Source organism: Artibeus jamaicensis, unplaced genomic scaffold, assembly GCF_021234435.1.
Source record: "Artibeus jamaicensis isolate MK-2021 breed Jamaican fruit bat unplaced genomic scaffold, CSHL_Jam_final scaffold_847, whole genome shotgun sequence".
In the NCBI taxonomy this organism is placed as follows: Eukaryota; Metazoa; Chordata; class Mammalia; order Chiroptera; family Phyllostomidae; genus Artibeus; species Artibeus jamaicensis.
The window spans coordinates 15,576,262-15,592,230 of NW_026522057.1; the positions used below are offsets into that span (position 1 = coordinate 15,576,262).

The following is a 15,969-nucleotide window of genomic DNA, read 5'->3' on the forward strand; positions in this document are numbered from 1 at the left end:
AGGTCTCCACGACCTGGATGAAACACAGGGGTGTGTCCCTACTCTGGATCCAGGAGCCAGAGCTGACACTGGGCTAAGGAGAGGAGAAAATGTCTCCCCTCAAGGCTCTCCTCCTAGTAGACCACAACCTGCGCCCCTCCCCACGGGCTATCCATCCCATCACCCTGGCCTCCAGGAGCCCGCCCCGCCCTCCCACGTCAGGTATGTTCTCCATCCAGAGAGTGAAAGGCCGGTCTCTATTCCTCACTCTGACACGAGGCAGGAAAGCACCCTCTGGTCTCCAAAGGGCTGGGGGCAGACGAGCCTGAGTCAAAGCCCCTCCTGAGCCACGGATTGGCAATCTTCATCATGGGAGACAGGAGCTTCCTGCTGAGCCAGGGCATGGGCTGCCCAGTGGGCTAATTACCAAGCGTGTTCACCCCTGTCTGACAGCTTGTTATCCCAGTCTCCCTGGGGAGCAGATTCCTGATTCTAATATGGAAGCTAAAGGCACACATAAATTCATGTTAGCAAAATTGACTTTATTTGGTTGAAAAGTGTCTCTGTGTAAAGTGAAGAACGCCCATACAGACCGGTCTGGGGAGGGGAGAAGTGCCATGGGCCTGAGGGAGGCAGGTTCGTGGCCCCCAGGTCAGAGGACAGATGGGAGAGTTTCTTCCAGCCCAGCCTCCCATTCCTTCATTGGCAAGGGGGGAGCGGGGAGCAGAAATGGTGGATGCTCAGGCAGAGGGGTCAGCTTGGGGTGAAACCGTGGACCTGTTCTACCTCCAACTTGAAAAAATTCAAGGCTGCTCTGTGCTAGACAGGCTGAGGCTGGGGTGGAGGTGGTCCTCAGATCCAGAGGTCAGGAGCTAGGTGCTGGCCAGGGTCAGAGATCCGGAGGTTGGAGGGTGCTCTCTGAAGTCAGGGAGCTGAGATGGGAGTGCTCCTCAGGGTCAGAGGTCAGAGGGTGAGAAGACTGTTCTCTGGAGTCAGAGGTAAGGACTTGGGAGCTGCCCTCAGCCTGCACCGCTCCCCAGGCCCCCAGACTCTCTGAGTAGAGCTCCTGGTTCTGCTCTTTCCACCGTCGGAACTTCTCTCCAGTCAGCTCGGGGTCACCTAGCACTTCCTCCAGGGCCTGCAGTTCTTGCAGCTTTGCCTACGAAGACAGTAGGGGCTAAGGGGCCGTGTTCACCAGGGAGGGTGGCAGAGCCTGAGCCCCGAGCTAGCTGAGTACTTAAAACCCAGCACCTGGCCCAGTCTAGTCCAGATCTTCAAATTGGGAGCCTAGAGCTTGGCCCAGTACACAGCTGAGCCCAGAGCTATGGGCCAGGAATGTGCGCCAAAAGCCTAGCCCCTTGCCATGCCCAGCACCTCCCAGCTGACCTTGAGGGTGCTCTGTAGTGTCCTCACACGGTGCACTCGCTCATTGAGCTGGGGGTCTCGGTTGCGCCGCATGAAAGAACTCCGCCATTGTTCATGAGTGAAGGGCTGTGGCTGGCCCAGGAGGGACAGACCACCCTGCCTCAGTCCCCGTACCATTCCTTCCAATGCCCTATCACTGTTATCTGTGGGAGGGGGAGCAGGATGAGGGTGTGTACAACCCAGCCCTCCGCCTCAGCTCCCAACCCCAGCACAGCACCTGCTGGAAGGCCAAAGGAGGTCTGCAGGCTGCCCGGTGTCGGTGGGGCTACAGGTGACGTGTCTGCATGGAGTGGACCCGCAGCTCGGGCAGGGCTGGGCTGTAGGCAGGGTGGAGGAGAGAGGAAGGTATCAGTCTGAGCTCTACGTCCTGCTACTCACCCCCACCAGGCCCCTACTCACCGAAGATGAAAGGGACCCAACCTCATCGTCGGGGTCTTCTGCTTCCGTCTCACTGTAGCAGTCTGGGGTAGATAGGAGCAGTTGGGGAACCCACTGAGCTTCACAGGGGTTTTGGAGGCCAGGAAGCGGGTTAGGGCATTTGAGTTCCCAGTCCCTATCCCAGGAAAGGCAAAGAATCAAGTGAGACCTGGTGAGACCCATCCCTGTGAGATACCCACCTTCTTCTCGGGGCAGGGAGGCCCGGCCTGGAGACTGGTACTTGGAAATGCAGGTTATGAGATGGCGCACCCACCTGCAGGGGGGCAATGGGGTCAGGGAAGTTTCATTTACTGTGTACCAAGGGCCTTTTCCCCAAAGCAAAAGCATCTTCTGATTCAATCCTCAGAGCAACTCAGAGGTAGGAACTCTTACTAGCCTATTTTATGGATGACGAAACTGAGACAGAGATATGCCTGGATCAACCACCATCAGAGAGCTGAGATTTGAACCCAGGCTCCCAAGACTCATGCGGGAGTTTGGGGGTGAGCAGGGGTGGCACTCACATGCTCAGATCTGTCAGGGTATCAGCAGCAAAGATGAAGGGTTTGTACACATCATGAGTGAGCTGGAACACACTGCCAGGGAGCAGAGGGGCCACTCTCAGCCTGGGTGTGCCCATCTGGAGCCCAGAGAGGCTGCACTGGCAATCCCCGCCCCCTGTAGCCTCCACTCCACCCCCACTGTTACCTTTTACCTTCCTTTCTCTCCCCACCACCCTGCCCCATCACGCCCAGGACTTAACTATTTTTTCTTCTGGTCATGCCCACTTTCCAGACTGTAGTTGGAGACATTGATGAGGCCCTCAGCCTTCTCATCCTGGGGAGACCACAGTGAGGGTCAGCATGAAGCCCCAATACTCTCGAGGTTCAGACTCCCGAGGCTACCTCCTGGGCTCTCTAACCACAGACCCCTGTGTCAGGATCTCAGGGCCGGAATCTGGGGTGGGGGCAGGGGGTGTGGCCAAGGGGCGCCTTTGAGCTAAGAAACAGAGGAGCCTGCTCCTGCATTTGTCTGACCAGCCCTCGGCCACTGATGTCTCAGGGAGCCTTTGCCGCTCCTCAGGGTGGACTGGCCACCTCTGTGGGCTCCCACCCGTCCCCTAGGCGTCTCCTTCGTCATGGCATGAATTCCCCGTGCTGTCCTTGATTCTCCCTCTCCCCCACCAGCACGGAGTAGCAAGAACTGCCCAAGTCTTCCCCGTGTCTGTGGCGCCCAGCCCAGAGCTGAGCACACAGTAGGCACCTGAATGTGTGTTGAATGAGGAAACAATTGAAGAAATAGCCTACCACTCAGATGGACAGAATAGAAGAGGAAGGAAAGATGCTTTTACTCACATAGGAGCCCATTTCTCTCTGAAGAGTGTCCCCATTTTAGGGACAGGAACACTGGGGCACATGAGGGTTTGTGGCCCACCTGTGTGACCACAGACGGGAGTAGATGGTGGAGTAGGAGCAAGAACTGTGGCCCTGAGGTGACGCAGGTGTGTGCGGGGTCTCACCTGGGGCTGGCGGTACCAGTAGAGTGTGTGTCTCTTGAGCACAAACCAGCAGCGGCGCCAGCGAGGACCCATGAAGCCACTGGGCACCTTGCGCAGCAGGAGCCAGCCGTCGCAGTCGGGCAGGCCCAGCTCCCGGCATGACACCCGCCGGCGGCTCAGCCGCGTCGCCACGCCTGCAGCAGCAGAGCGCGGGCGTTCGGTGAGGGACTGTCAGGGCACCTGGACCCCCAAACCTGCTCCCTTGCCCACCACGAGCATCCCCGGATGACTTCTGAACCATACTCTGTGCTTGGAACGTTACACCTGTTCGGCTCAGAGGAATGACTCCCTGTTTTAGAGGCGAGGAAATCAAAGACCAGAAATCAAAGACACAGAGCTCACGACAGGCCCAGGCTGGGAAAACAGGTATGTCTGACCCAAGAAACAGAGTTCTTTCCAGAAGAGGCTCTGTGTGAAGTGTGTGTGGTGGGGGGTGGTCTTGTCCAGCCCCATAAAGACCTCTAAGAGCTCCTCATGTCAGGGGACCCCGACCCGGCCAGGTGCATCTCATACCTTTTGATTTCTTCCGACCAGGGTCAGGACTCTGAAAGGACCACAGTGGGTTACAGCTGGGTCTGGGTCCAGAGCCACACCCCTCCCTGCTGAGCCCTCAGCTTACCTTGTTTTCTGGGGGCCTATGAGTCTCTGCTACCCCTGCTGGGACTGTGGCTGGGGGCGCAGGGGCATTGAGCAGGGGCTCAGGGTCAAGGGAGGCAGAGTCTGTCAAGGAAGGGGAAAAGAGGAGGGTCCGTGAGCCAAGCCCCAGGCCTGACAGTAGCGTGGGGGTGTCAGACTCCAGTGCTCAAAGCCAGGTTCCCCACATGTCCTTCCTGGGCCATCTACTTGTGGGGCTTTGAAACTACCTATTGAGGCAGGGCTGGGCCCAGGACTTGGGTTTGAAGCCAGGTTGAAGTCAAAGACGTCTTTGGATGGGGCCCTGGGGAGAAGAGAGCAAGGGGAGATGAGATGAACTCGAGGGTCCCCCACTAAGATGCACCCGGGGCAGAGCCTCTTACCTGGAGGACAGAGGGCCCAGAGCCGGCGATGGGACCCTCAGCTGTGGGGAGCCTAGGGTCCGAGGAGGACTCTGAGGAACAACCAGAAACAGGGTGATGGAGCTGGCAACGGGAATCTGAGAATGGGCCGCAGCCGGGGTTGAGTGGCAGGTACCTGTGGGGGTGTCTCCGGCACTGGGACCTTCTTCAGCACCAAACTGACCCTGGCTGGCTCCCGGAACAGCTCCCTCACCACATTCTTATGGGGCCAGCCCACCTGGGGGAGAGGACAGGAACACTGGGCTGGATCAAGCTGTGCAGGAGGCTCTGAAGCAACCCAATGGTCCTCTGCCTTGAAGCACTCTCTCATCCTCCTGCTCTGCCTCATGGCTTCCTCCTCCAGGAAGCCTCCATGACCCCCTTCGCCTTGGCTCTGCGGAGGCCGCTCTGGCCTGTATGAGCTGGCTGTATGTAAGGCACCTCCCACAGCCCTGGTTTTCCCTGGAGTCCCTCCCCACCCACCAGCCCTGGGTCCTACTCAGTAATCCCTTCATTCCCACCAGGTCTCTCTCCTTCTCACTCACCACCACCTGCTCATTGACCTGGACAATCTCATCTCCAGGCAGGATCGGCAGCCGGAAGTTGGAGGGGACCTGGTATGGAAGGTGGGGCTCAGAGGGTGCACCATCCTGGGTCTGCAGCTGACTTCCCTGGCAGATAAAAGGGTCTTGGGGGGGGGTGGCTGAAAAGGGTGTGGGGCACTCACTTGGGTGCCCACTCGGGACACGAAGTGCAGGCAGTTGCCGGTGGTGTGGATTTCCAGGCCCTGGGAAGGCAGAGGTTACAGTCCCTGTGGGTGTCAGGACAGCAGGGCCAGTGGGCAGGACCCCAGCTGGACAATAAAATTCTTGGGTGAGCAGAACTGGGGAAAGAGCTGGCCCCAAGCTGGCCCTGCCCAACTTGCTGTGTGACTTAGGGCTTGCCACTCCTCTGTGGGCCTCTGCCTCCTCCAGAAGGGTCAGCGGGAAGCTGGGGCGGCTGACTTCTGAGGTATGAGATTTTTAGCAGCTCTCCTAAAGGAGAGCTGCCCTCTTCCACCATATCTCCTGAAGGGGTAAGCAGGAATGGCAGGGCAGGGGCAGGGCTGGGGCTCCGGTTTTCCCAACGAGAAATATTAAAGCAGAAAATTTCGTGTCCTCTCCCCTAACCTTCCAGGTCTATGTCTCAGGGCTAGAATGTGTCGCCTGAGACCATACCAACTGTTGCCCCTCAGGACTGGGGAAAGTGCTGAATAACAGTGAGATCCCCGGAAGTCCTCTGTGCCTTTAACATCAGAACAAAAAAGGCCTTCTAGCCGTAACAGTACAGAATTCTGTGGAATCCTAGAACAATGTTTCAGGGCCTAAGCCAAGCTGCCAAGGTGAGAGGTGAGAGGTCAGAGCTCACCAAAGGACTGTCCAGCTGTACCCGCTCTAGCACAGCCTTCTGCTCCAGCAGTTCCCGGGGGCTGCAGTTCAGGATGTTGTGGCAGATCCCAGCCACGTGGCTGCACTGGGGGATGGGGAGCAGAGTGTCCAGCCTGAGCCCTATCCACTGCACCCCATCCCCACTCACCCCCCACGTCCCCACACACACTTACAATCCTCAGGACTTGGCCCTCCTTCTCAGCTGCTGGACAGTCCTGGAAGTAGTGAGAGCAGGGGCCTTCCCTAAGTGGGGGCACTGCCTTGTCTGGAGGGCAGGGTGGGCTCCCTGCAGTTCTTCCCTGCCTCTCGAACCCTGGCACCCTTCCCAGAAGTACTTGGCCTCAGAGCTTTGGCCCCAAGGTCTCCCCCACGGTGGTACCATGCCCCCAGAAGTCGCCACACATGCCCTCTTCCCTCCCTCTCCTGAGAGTCAAAGTTCCAGGGGTGCCCCTGCCAGGTAGGAGGCCCCGTGCTCCCATTGCCCCCTACCCGGTGGCTGGCTACTTCTCTTCCTGCTCTCTCCTCCTCCTGCCCTCACACCGATCTTGTGCTGATTCACAGGTTATAAAAAGCTCTTGCCTGACTTGGTTTCGATAGCCTGGGCCAAGCCTGGCTCCTGGTTATCCTACCTCCTGCAAGGCCTGGCCCAGCTTCCTGCACAACTCCCCAATCTCTTGGCAGGTTGAGAAGTCATTTAAGTGGGAGAAGAGGTACCTGGTAGGAGGAAGGATGGAACAGTGGTTAGCAGACTGTGTTTAACAGTCAAGTCACAGAAGCACTCAGAGCTGACTACTCACCTGAAACGTAGGGATAAGACCTACTCTGATGGGTTCTGGTTTAGAGCAAGAGGTGACTGATACCACTCAAGAGCTTTGCACAGGGCTTGTTGGTCAAGCACCTAATAGTGCGAGGCTCTGTTTAGGCACCAGGGAAACAGAAGTTAAACACATAATTCCATCAACAATGAGTTAACTTCAACTGCTCTGAAGTGTAGGGAGCTCTGACAGTATAAAACAGGGAAGGCTTCCCTGGGGAGGTGATACTGTGCTGGGACCTGTGGACAGGCAGCAACCAGTGAAGGGGAGGAGAAGCTCTCTGTGCACCGTCATCAACGTGACTGCTGTGATTACAGGGGGCGGGTGGGAACCCCGGCATCCCAGTGCCCCTGCACAGGTCAGCTGACCTCTGCCCTCTCCCACCATATCTGAGCAAGAGCCAAGCTCTGTTTTTCTTTCCCAGGCCTTGAGGAGGCCAAGGGTGAGAAGGGTCCCCTCACCAGTCACCCCAACCTGTGCCCTAGGAGGAGCCTGGGATACCTGTTGAGCCAGAAGAGGAGAGCACGGGCCTCACGCACCAGATCCACAGCCGCACTGAGGACATCCGTGGGGGGCTCGTCGCGGCCCTCCAAGCGGCCTTTTACTAAGCTCTGGAAGACACGGGTCCCCTCCAGCAGCCCCTCTGTTAGGCTCTGCAGGTTCTCTGTCTGTAGCCCAGAGCTCTGTGCCAGAGAGGAAGCAGGTCACCTCCTTGGCAGTGGCCAGCCCTCCAGACACCCCCAGGTAGGTGGGAACTGCAGCCAGTGTGGCCACCACTCACTCACCAGCGCCCGGAGTTGTTCCACCCCTTCCAGGATGAGCTCCTGGTGGCCCAGAGGCCACACGGTCAGAGCCTCAAGACTGCGGGGGCAGAGCTGAAGCAGGTACTTGCCAGGCAGCTGCCAGTCCTCAAAGCAATAGTCCTGCAGGGAATCATCGAGGCCTGGAGGGACAGCAGGTGTCACGAATTTTCTGGCCACTTCTTCACTCCCATAAAGCCCTATTCCCCCCATCTGTTCCTAATAACCCTGTGATCTAGGCTGTGTTCTGCCCATTTCACAGATGAGGCTACTAAGGTGAGAGGGAGGATGGTTTAGGGCAGTGGCTTGTGGTCCCCAGACCAGCAGCAGCAGCCTCACTGGAGAGCCAAATACAAATACAAAGTTTTGGCCTCATCCCACACCTGCTAAATAACCCAGGGGTAGGGCCCAGCAGTTCAGTTTCGCAAACCCTCCAGATGTTCTGATGCTCACTTCTCCTGAATCGGGATGAAGAACACGGATGGGGCTTTGGAGTCAGGGCGACCTGAGTGCCAGCACTTGAGCAAGTAATTTTTTAAAAATCCTTACCCAAGGGTATATATTTATTGATTTTAGAGGGGGGGGATATATTGATTCTAGAGGAGGAACATTGATCAGTTGCTTCCCAGACGAGCTCCAACCAGGAATCGAACTGTAACCTAGATACGTGCCCTGCCCGGGGATCAAACCCACAGTCTGTCGGTATTTCCTCATTGTTAAATGGTGATAATAAAAGCACCTACCTTCTAATCAAGTGGAAATGACACGACACATGCCAAACACTTGGCCCATTTCTTGGTTTGTGGTTGACAGTAACAGCCACTGTATTATTATCACCAGGCTTTTTACCATGGTCTTTAAGGCCTGGTATGACAGGCTGCCCCTCCTCTTCAGCCTCATCATTCAACACAGCCCCTCACACTTGACACTTCAGGTCCAGGGCACCAACTCCCTGAAGGTCCTGGAATGCTCGAGTGTCTCAGGGTCCTCGCAGGTGCTACTCCTGCCTGGACTGCTCTTCCAGCTCCTTCACTCCCTTTTCATCTAACTCCCTCCCGGGGAGCATTCCGCAACTCCCCGGGCTGCCCCCACTGCCCTCCGTGCCTCCAGAAAGCCCTGTCACTGAGCACAGCCTCTCCCACTTTAGCAAGAGCTCTTCAAGGACTGGGCCTTAAATAACCATTCTTCTCTAATTTCAACCCTCCGTGGCACAAGGTAGACCCTCAAAAATAAGAAAAATCTCTATTGAATGCTTACTATGAGCGGAGCAACATTTTAAGGGCTTTAAACATATTCAGATATTTGATCCTTACCAAATCTAGAAGCTAGAGACTACTGTTATTCCCATTTTACAGATGAGAAAACTGATACAAATAAAGGTTAACAGTTTGCTCACTCTTTGAAGGAATTCCTGCCATTCCAAGCAAGTCAAATGCCTTCTCAGAGAAGCTGTGTGGGACCGACAGCTCTCCCTCATTCCCTGCACGACGTTAGGGCCCTGGACAGGGGTTCATAAACCTGGCACTCCAGGGCTGTAGGCCCTTGAGCGACTTCTTCCCCATGTACAGTGAGTGTGCTGTGTTGTCTCCCACAGACCCTGACGCTGAGCTACACAGCCCAGACACCTGGCACGATTGTGTCACTCGCTAGGCATTTTGTGACGCCTGAGTTGCCATTCTCACTTAGTGGAGAGGAAAACTGAGACCTATGGTCACAGGAGTGGCAAGTGCAGGGGCTGGGCCTAAAACCCAGTCTGGGAGTGTGAATTCGACCCTGAATCCCTGCTTTTATGAAGGCTGGTTACCCTGAACCTGACCCTAGTGTACTGCTGCCTCCTCCTCTCCCCTTCCCCCTCTAGGAGAAACCACCTGACTCACCTTCCCCTTCTACCAGCATGTCAGAGGTCTTCACCTCTCTGAGTCTGTCCGGTGTCTGGGCCCCTTCCCACCCATTTAGGCTCACTGAGCCTAGGGGGCATCTCCCTTGGAGGGCCCTGGGGTGGGAGGGGCTGTGCCAACCCTCTCATTTGGCTCGGGCTTCAGCTTTACACGCTGGGAGCACCGGTGGGGAGAAGGGAAAAGGGTCGGCCCTGTTCCAAAGCCTGCGCAAATCACTTCCTGGCTCAATGCGTCAGTTTCCGCTTCTGAAAAATGGGTTTAATAACAGCCCTCTACGCCCTGGGTCGAGGGAAAATGAACTCATAGTGGGTGTTAACATTCAGATTAACACTCAGAGTAGTGGGTGTGGGCCGCGCTGGGACGGTCCCCCTTTGTTTTCATTACACCCACCGCCTTCCCTTCGCCAGCCTGGCAGTCTCTTGGGATGCTCGAGGCAATGGGAGACCCGTTTGGGTTCTTCGGGCCTCCTGGGCTCATCTCTGCCTGGCAGAGTATCGCATACAGGGTAGCCGCTTATAAACACTTGATCACACACTAACCAACTGACAGCCTCAGCAGGCCCTTTTTCCTTCACCTCTCCCCGTCCCAATGCTCCTCGAGACCAACTCTGCCCCGGCTCCACCCACCTCTCAGCCAGGCTGCCACCTTCCCAGGGGTCCAGGTCTCTACTGGTTCCATGGCAGAGTCCGCCGGATGGGATGGGCACTGGCTCTGTCCCGCGAGCGCAGGAATTTCCGCTCTCAGAGCCCAGGGCTGGGGAGGGGCCGGGCTGGGTACTGGGCGGAGCCACCAGCATACCTGGGCCCACGTGGCTTGCCAGGTGAGTCACTGAGTCAGCCATTGGCGCACCACCAGGCCGCCTCGTACACGCCCCTCTGCTCGATACGGGGGTGGTGCCGTTGGTGTTTGACCCCTGTGACCTCAGAGCTGGCCTGGGGTACCGCCCCAAACTGGCCTCACAAGACCCGACCTTGAAAAGAGGGGCTGAAAAGTGAACAGTGAACGAAGCCGCAAAGCACGGCTCTGTAGCTTGTTAGCTGCGGGACTGGGGGGTAATTTACCCACCTTGCATCAGTTTTCCTGTCTGTAAAATGGGCTGCTGTGCAGAATCTCCAAATCAATAGCTCTACATCTTTTAGAGTAAGGGGTCTTAGCCCCTATCTTTTTGTACCGAGAGCCCTATTGGCAACCTGGTAAAATCTCTGGACTCTTACTCAGAATAATAATCTTAAAAGTGTAAAACAAAATGCTGAAGATTACATGGAGGACAATTAGTATAAAAATGTAAAAACCACAAATTTACAGTATGGTAATGTTTTTATTAACATTTAATAACAAGATTGGCAGGTTATCAAAGTTATATTTTCTTTTCTAACAACATCGGTGTGTTGTTGCTCAGCTTGAATAAGAACATTAAACTGAGAGGTGGTCATTGATTTACATCAAACAAACTGACCAGCCATCAACTAAAGATAGAGAATACAAGGAAGTAATGGAGAAACCTGAGTCACTGATAGGAAAACAGGAGGATTCACCATTAGGTCCCGGACCCTCACAGCGGTGCCCAGTCTATGGCAGCTATGCTGCAGGAGTGTTGGAGACTAGTGCAATTTAACAGGGGGTTAAAAAGTATCAGGACTTTGAAATAGTTATGAGCATAAATATTGTGAGGTACTTGCAATCATCACAATTTGATATGAAAATCTATGGTTTCTACTGGAGGCAAAGCTACAGATACTGCTACCACTTCAATCCGTATGGAAGAAAATAGCAAGTTTGGGTTAGAGCTTAGTGGGGGAAAAAAATATATATATATATATATATATATATATATATATATATATATATAAATATATATATATATTTTATCCAAGTTTATGGGCCCCTTAATTCTGAAGCCCATGTTAAGAGTCTTCCTCTTGGCTCAGTGGACTGAGTGGCAGGCTGTGAACCAAAGGGTTGCTGGTTGGATTCCCAGTCAGAGCACATGCCTGGGTTGCAGGCCAGGTCCCCAGTACGGGGCACGTGAGAGGCAAACACACATTGGTGTTTCTCTTCCTTTCTCCCTCCCTTCCCCTCTGTCTAAAAATAGTAAACTCTTTTTTTAAAAGTCTTCCTCTTAGACCATCTGAAACACACTAAATGTTTGCCGTTTCATTATTAGCAGAGGCCAGGGGACTCCCAGGATTTGGAATCAGAATCCGTTCCATTTGCTCTAAGACCGAGCCCAAACTCTACCCTTCTCTGAACTTTTTTTTCCTCTAAAGTGGTGGTGGGGGGGGGGGGACACCTAGACCTTAGTGCTGTGAGGAGGTCGTTTAAGTATTCAGAAATCTCTAACATGAAGAAGAGCTGAGTTATTGCTTTAATTTTATGGGGAGGCCTTCCCAGAGCCTACTCCTAAGACTGTGTCACCTAATTTGAAATCTCTACCAGTGCCCCAAGACCTGGCTCTCAAAGCCTATCACTATTTTGCCTGTAACCAAGACCTAAAGTCTGAATTTGGCCCACAGATACCCATGTTGTGTGTGTGCATGTGTGTGTTATGTGTGTTAAATGATTGCCATCATTTAATAATTTCACATAAAAACTGAGTCTCTGGAACTCGGCCAGCTCTGCTGACCCCATCTCACCTGCACTCAAGGCACCAAACACAAGTACAGATCATTGGCGCTTCCTTCAAAGGGGGCTCCCTTCCTGGCTCAGTGCATGTTTCTGCTTCTGAAAGTGGGTTTGATAACAGCCCTCTAAGCCCAGCTCACCAGGTCCCTGCAGGTCTAGCTCCCTCCAATCCTCATGTCCCTTCCAATCCTCCTCTATGCTGAGTCCTCATTTTTTTCTTTTTGCCTCTTTCTCCCTACAACAACCTCCCTATGGCAGACACATCTGCACTATCCTGATGTCATGAAACACTTACCCTGAGCTGGCACAAGATATAGAACTGAGAAGCCACCCGGCCTCTGCCCTCCCCAATCCTGTAGAGGAGCAACAGACAAGAACTCACCACTCGTATTCACATACTCCCCTAGGAGGACTGGGGCCTAACAACCACAACAGTGTCTATTCTCTGTGCCTCTGGCACCCGGTACCTGGCAGGGCAAGGCAGTTAGGGGCACAATAAATGGCAGCTTCTATTTTAAGGTAATTTTATGAGTTTATAAAAGTCCTTTTTACATATCTGCTATAAAAATTTCAAAGGTCGTTACATAACTGTAGGTCATTAAATAAGAGGAGGACCTTCCTAGCTCATTCCCCAGGGGGGACCACCTTTAAGTATATAGATATCCTACATACTATTCTGCAAATATGGCTTTTTTATTTTACGAGATAATCCATGCCAAATGAAATAATATAATACAGGTATTTAGAATACTGCTATCTATTATGTACTAAAAGATAATAAGCCTTGCTAATCAATGTATGCAAATCTTTTATTATTGTTCCCAAGCTGAGGGTAGGACAGTCCCTGCAGGAACTCCATGTTGGGGGAATGGGTGGTATGTGCTCTCTCCAAAGGCAGGGGTGGGTGATCCAGCCAAGACCAATGGAAAAAGGAGCACTGAATTTTTGGGGTGGGGTGGGGTTAAGGTACTCCTTCCCTCCTTTGCTGAGAGCTGATTGGTGACAACCAATCATCTGAGATAGGGATGGGGCCAGGACCAGGCTTCGGAAGCCCCCCAGTACCTGATACAGGCCTGAGACTCCTGAGCGCTGTCAGGCAAGGCCTTTCCTGGCTACCCAGCGTGGCCTCCCTGGAGAGTGGGGGAGGTGCTGCCCAGGCCTGATGCTGATCTCTCCTGACAGCTGCTCCTAAGGCTAGCAGGGCAGGCAGGAGGGGGAAGAGACCAGATTTAAAGGTGCAGCGGCCCCGTCCCTCGATAGACCTAGGAGGGTAGACTCTGGTGAGCATCCAAAGGCATGGTTCTTATGCATATCAGAGGTCAGAAACCTCTCTCCCCTGATATTTCTACTTCTTGGTACCATGAACACCACGGGTCTTCATTCCTGCTTCTACCCCACAGGCTGCCAGGGAGACTAGTGGCACCCACCATGCAATTTCGACGCCTGACTCCTGGCTACTTCCGGATTCTGCAGGTAAGTACCCCTAATTTACCATTTTGGGCACTGACCCGTTCCTCCTCCCCCTATCATGGCTGGGTTGTCAGCTCCAACAGCCAGGGAATGTTGTCACGTTCCCTGCCGCCTGAGCAGCCAGGGCCTAGATGGGCACCGAAGCGAGAGGGACTGGGGTGGAATCTCCCTGGGGCAGCGATGGCGGCCATATCTCCTTCACCCAGCTGTATTTTCTCAGCACCTCCCCTTACTAGTAGTCTCAATTGACCCTTCAAGTAGACCCTCTGTGTATCCCTAGATGCAGGTAGCTGGGGAGCTGAAGGCAGAGCCCCGGAGTCGACTGGTTGGGGTCGTGGCTACACTGCTGGCGGTCCTTGGACTGGGTGGCTCCTGCTACGCTGTCTGGAAGATGGTGGGGCAACAGCCACCGCCACAGGCCCCATGAAGAAGTGGGAAGCTTCTCACCTGTGCCCTGGGGGGTAGGTAACTCACCAGGGACTACAATCTTGGGATACCACTTCTTTTCTGCCCTCATTGGAAGCAGTGCATATAAACCTGACCCTACTCCCCATCCCTCCCTACTGCACCAGGGCTCTGCCTGGGGTCTCCAGCCTGGAAGCCAGGACCCCTGGGGGAAGGCAAGGATGCAGGTTCCGAAGCTACCAAATAGGGAATAGACACCCCAGGTCCTGCACAGTAGAGTAGCAGAGAAGTCATCACAGGGCAGGAGTAAGGCAAGTGCCCTGGAGGTTAGGGAGTCAGAAGCAGGCACTCTTTATCCAGTTCCTTTATTTGAGGGTGAGGGCACCCAGAAGAAGCCATCCACTCAACAAACTCAAGGCCAAAAAAGGTTGGCACGGTCTTTCCCAGCCTAATCCTGCAACATGGGCAGCTTCTCTGCTTTTTGCATCCTCGGGCCATGTCAGGTAGACGTATCCATCTCAGGGACCTCAGTGGATATTTCTGTGGGCACTGCCAGCCGTTGGGGGGGCACATAAGAGCCCATACCCGCTGCCCTCTCAGCCTCTTCCTGAGTGTAGGGTTCCACACTCAGCTGCTTTAACCTGGGAGAAAAAAGAGGAATTGGGAGCTGCCCTGTAAACCAGACACCCATCTATTAATCCTGTCCTTATTTCTTCAAACCTTTTCTTGTGGTCTTTGGATCGGAAGTGAGTCTTCAGGTTGGCGGAATCGATGAAGTACCTCCTGTAGGGATGAGGAGTAATAGGAGAGTGAGGGGATGATTAATGCCTCTCAGATACATCTATCTCCCTGACCGCATCTCATTCCCTGACACCAAGCTTGGGGTCTCAAGGGATGGGAGGGCCGTAGACCCACGGATCCCAGGAGAGGAGACTCCGGGCGCCCGGGGCCTGGACTTACGCGCAGGCCAGACAGCGATGCAGGCCGCCCCCCGGCAGGTCAGGGTCCGGTTGGGCACCTGGGTCTGACCAGGGCCGCGAGGGAACCTGGGGCCGCAGCTCGCGGTGAATCTCATCCAGATCCGGCAGCCGCCGCTTCGCCTTCATCTGGCGAGCCAGGGAGTGCGCTCGGTGCGCACCCGTCCGGCGGGAGCGACCCATGGTAGTGACAGCGGAACCGGAGGGCCCTGGGAAGTTCGCGTGCCTGCGCTTCCGGACTGTTCAGTGACGTCACGGACGCCCGGGGGTGGGGCGGGCTCCAAGCGGACCGTCTCTGATGGCGTCACTCGCGCGGGTAGCGCCCTGAGCGATCTCGGGCGGTTATAAGTGTCAGTGACACGGCCCTGGGGAGGACTCAACGAAATGCCCTAACCCGTGGGTGTGAGGCCTTTCGGGTCGTCGCCGGGGAAGGGGAAGGGGGCGGGGGTGGTGTCTGCTCATGGGGATTCCTGTGCGTCCCGCTACCCTGCCTTTTCCGACCGTCACCACCTATCTCAGCGTCGTTCTCTGGCCCCATCACTCCTTCCTGGTTCTCCCTCCGCGGTGCAGGAGGGACATGCTTTAAGTCCCTCCAGGAGATGCTGAAAAATGTCTGTGATGGGAATAAATTAATACATGAGAACTGAATGCATGAGTTTCATAAATGAGACTGAATAAATTTGGGATTCCAGTCTTCATAGGGCTTCCTGACATATCTCCATTCCCTGAATCCTAGCCTCTTCTCACTTTCTCCCCAGTTATTCCCTCTGGTGTCCCTCCCCATCCACCTCCAGCCAAATCCCCGAGAAAACAGTGGAAGGGCTGTTCTTCCCCAGAAATCACAGTGCTCGGGCATTCTTTCAGACTTAAGAGGGATCAGCTCCTTCCACAAGAAAAGGAGGTGTTCCTGGGAGGGCCTCCCGTCTTTGCTTCCTCTCTCTGAGCCCTGGACTTCCACGTGTGGGCTAGCAGCAGCGAAGGCAGAGAGAGAATTACAGCCTGGGTGTTGGGTGCTCAGAGTAGGGAGAGAGCCGGAGAAGCCTTTTCCCATTCACCGGGGCCTGGTGCCTTCCAGGCTGACCAGAGGAGCTCAGCAATAATTCAGGGGCTCCAGCTCTTTGGAACCTGTTGCCAGGAAACAG

The 15,969-nt window shown here is 54.7% G+C and overlaps 3 protein-coding genes across 6 annotated transcripts; 1 reads left to right on the plus strand and 2 right to left on the minus strand.

Annotated features, from left to right (window-relative positions):
* Positions 1 to 500: 500 nt before the first annotated feature.
* Positions 501 to 10,228, minus strand: CNKSR1 (connector enhancer of kinase suppressor of Ras 1). Of its 3 annotated transcripts, none has more exons than XM_037135966.2 (21): positions 9,999 to 10,228; positions 7,441 to 7,598; positions 7,157 to 7,338; positions 6,470 to 6,554; positions 6,014 to 6,055; positions 5,821 to 5,925; positions 5,141 to 5,200; positions 4,959 to 5,027; positions 4,550 to 4,651; positions 4,396 to 4,466; positions 4,243 to 4,316; positions 3,999 to 4,099; positions 3,893 to 3,923; positions 3,341 to 3,513; positions 2,585 to 2,658; positions 2,346 to 2,417; positions 2,022 to 2,095; positions 1,804 to 1,865; positions 1,622 to 1,721; positions 1,366 to 1,547; positions 501 to 1,138 (listed from the first exon to the last, which is right to left on the minus strand). In XM_037135966.2, the coding sequence occupies exons 1-21, from the start codon at positions 10,192 to 10,194 to the stop codon at positions 869 to 871; spliced, it is 2,283 nt and encodes a 760-aa protein (XP_036991861.2). In that variant the 5' UTR covers positions 10,195 to 10,228; the 3' UTR covers positions 501 to 868. The 3 variants fall into 3 exon arrangements, with proteins under 3 accessions (XP_036991861.2, XP_036991862.2, XP_053516075.1); XM_037135967.2 differs by having other exon boundaries at positions 9,980 to 10,098; XM_053660100.1 differs by lacking the exon at positions 4,959 to 5,027.
* A 2,971-nt stretch (positions 10,229 to 13,199) lies between these two features.
* On the plus strand, positions 13,200 to 13,872 carry ZNF593OS (ZNF593 opposite strand). 2 transcript variants are annotated; one of them, XM_053660734.1, is made up of 3 exons: positions 13,200 to 13,255; positions 13,376 to 13,448; positions 13,726 to 13,872. In XM_053660734.1, the coding sequence occupies exons 2-3, from the start codon at positions 13,404 to 13,406 to the stop codon at positions 13,870 to 13,872; spliced, it is 192 nt and encodes a 63-aa protein (XP_053516709.1). In that variant the 5' UTR covers positions 13,200 to 13,255; positions 13,376 to 13,403. The 2 variants fall into 2 exon arrangements, with proteins under 2 accessions (XP_053516709.1, XP_053516708.1); XM_053660733.1 differs by having other exon boundaries at positions 13,252 to 13,293.
* A 327-nt stretch (positions 13,873 to 14,199) lies between these two features.
* On the minus strand, positions 14,200 to 15,076 carry ZNF593 (zinc finger protein 593). The gene is made up of 3 exons (XM_037135965.2): positions 14,811 to 15,076; positions 14,571 to 14,633; positions 14,200 to 14,491 (listed from the first exon to the last, which is right to left on the minus strand). The coding sequence occupies exons 1-3, from the start codon at positions 15,008 to 15,010 to the stop codon at positions 14,350 to 14,352; spliced, it is 405 nt and encodes a 134-aa protein (XP_036991860.1). The 5' UTR covers positions 15,011 to 15,076; the 3' UTR covers positions 14,200 to 14,349.
* Between the last annotated feature and the right edge of the window lie 893 nt (positions 15,077 to 15,969).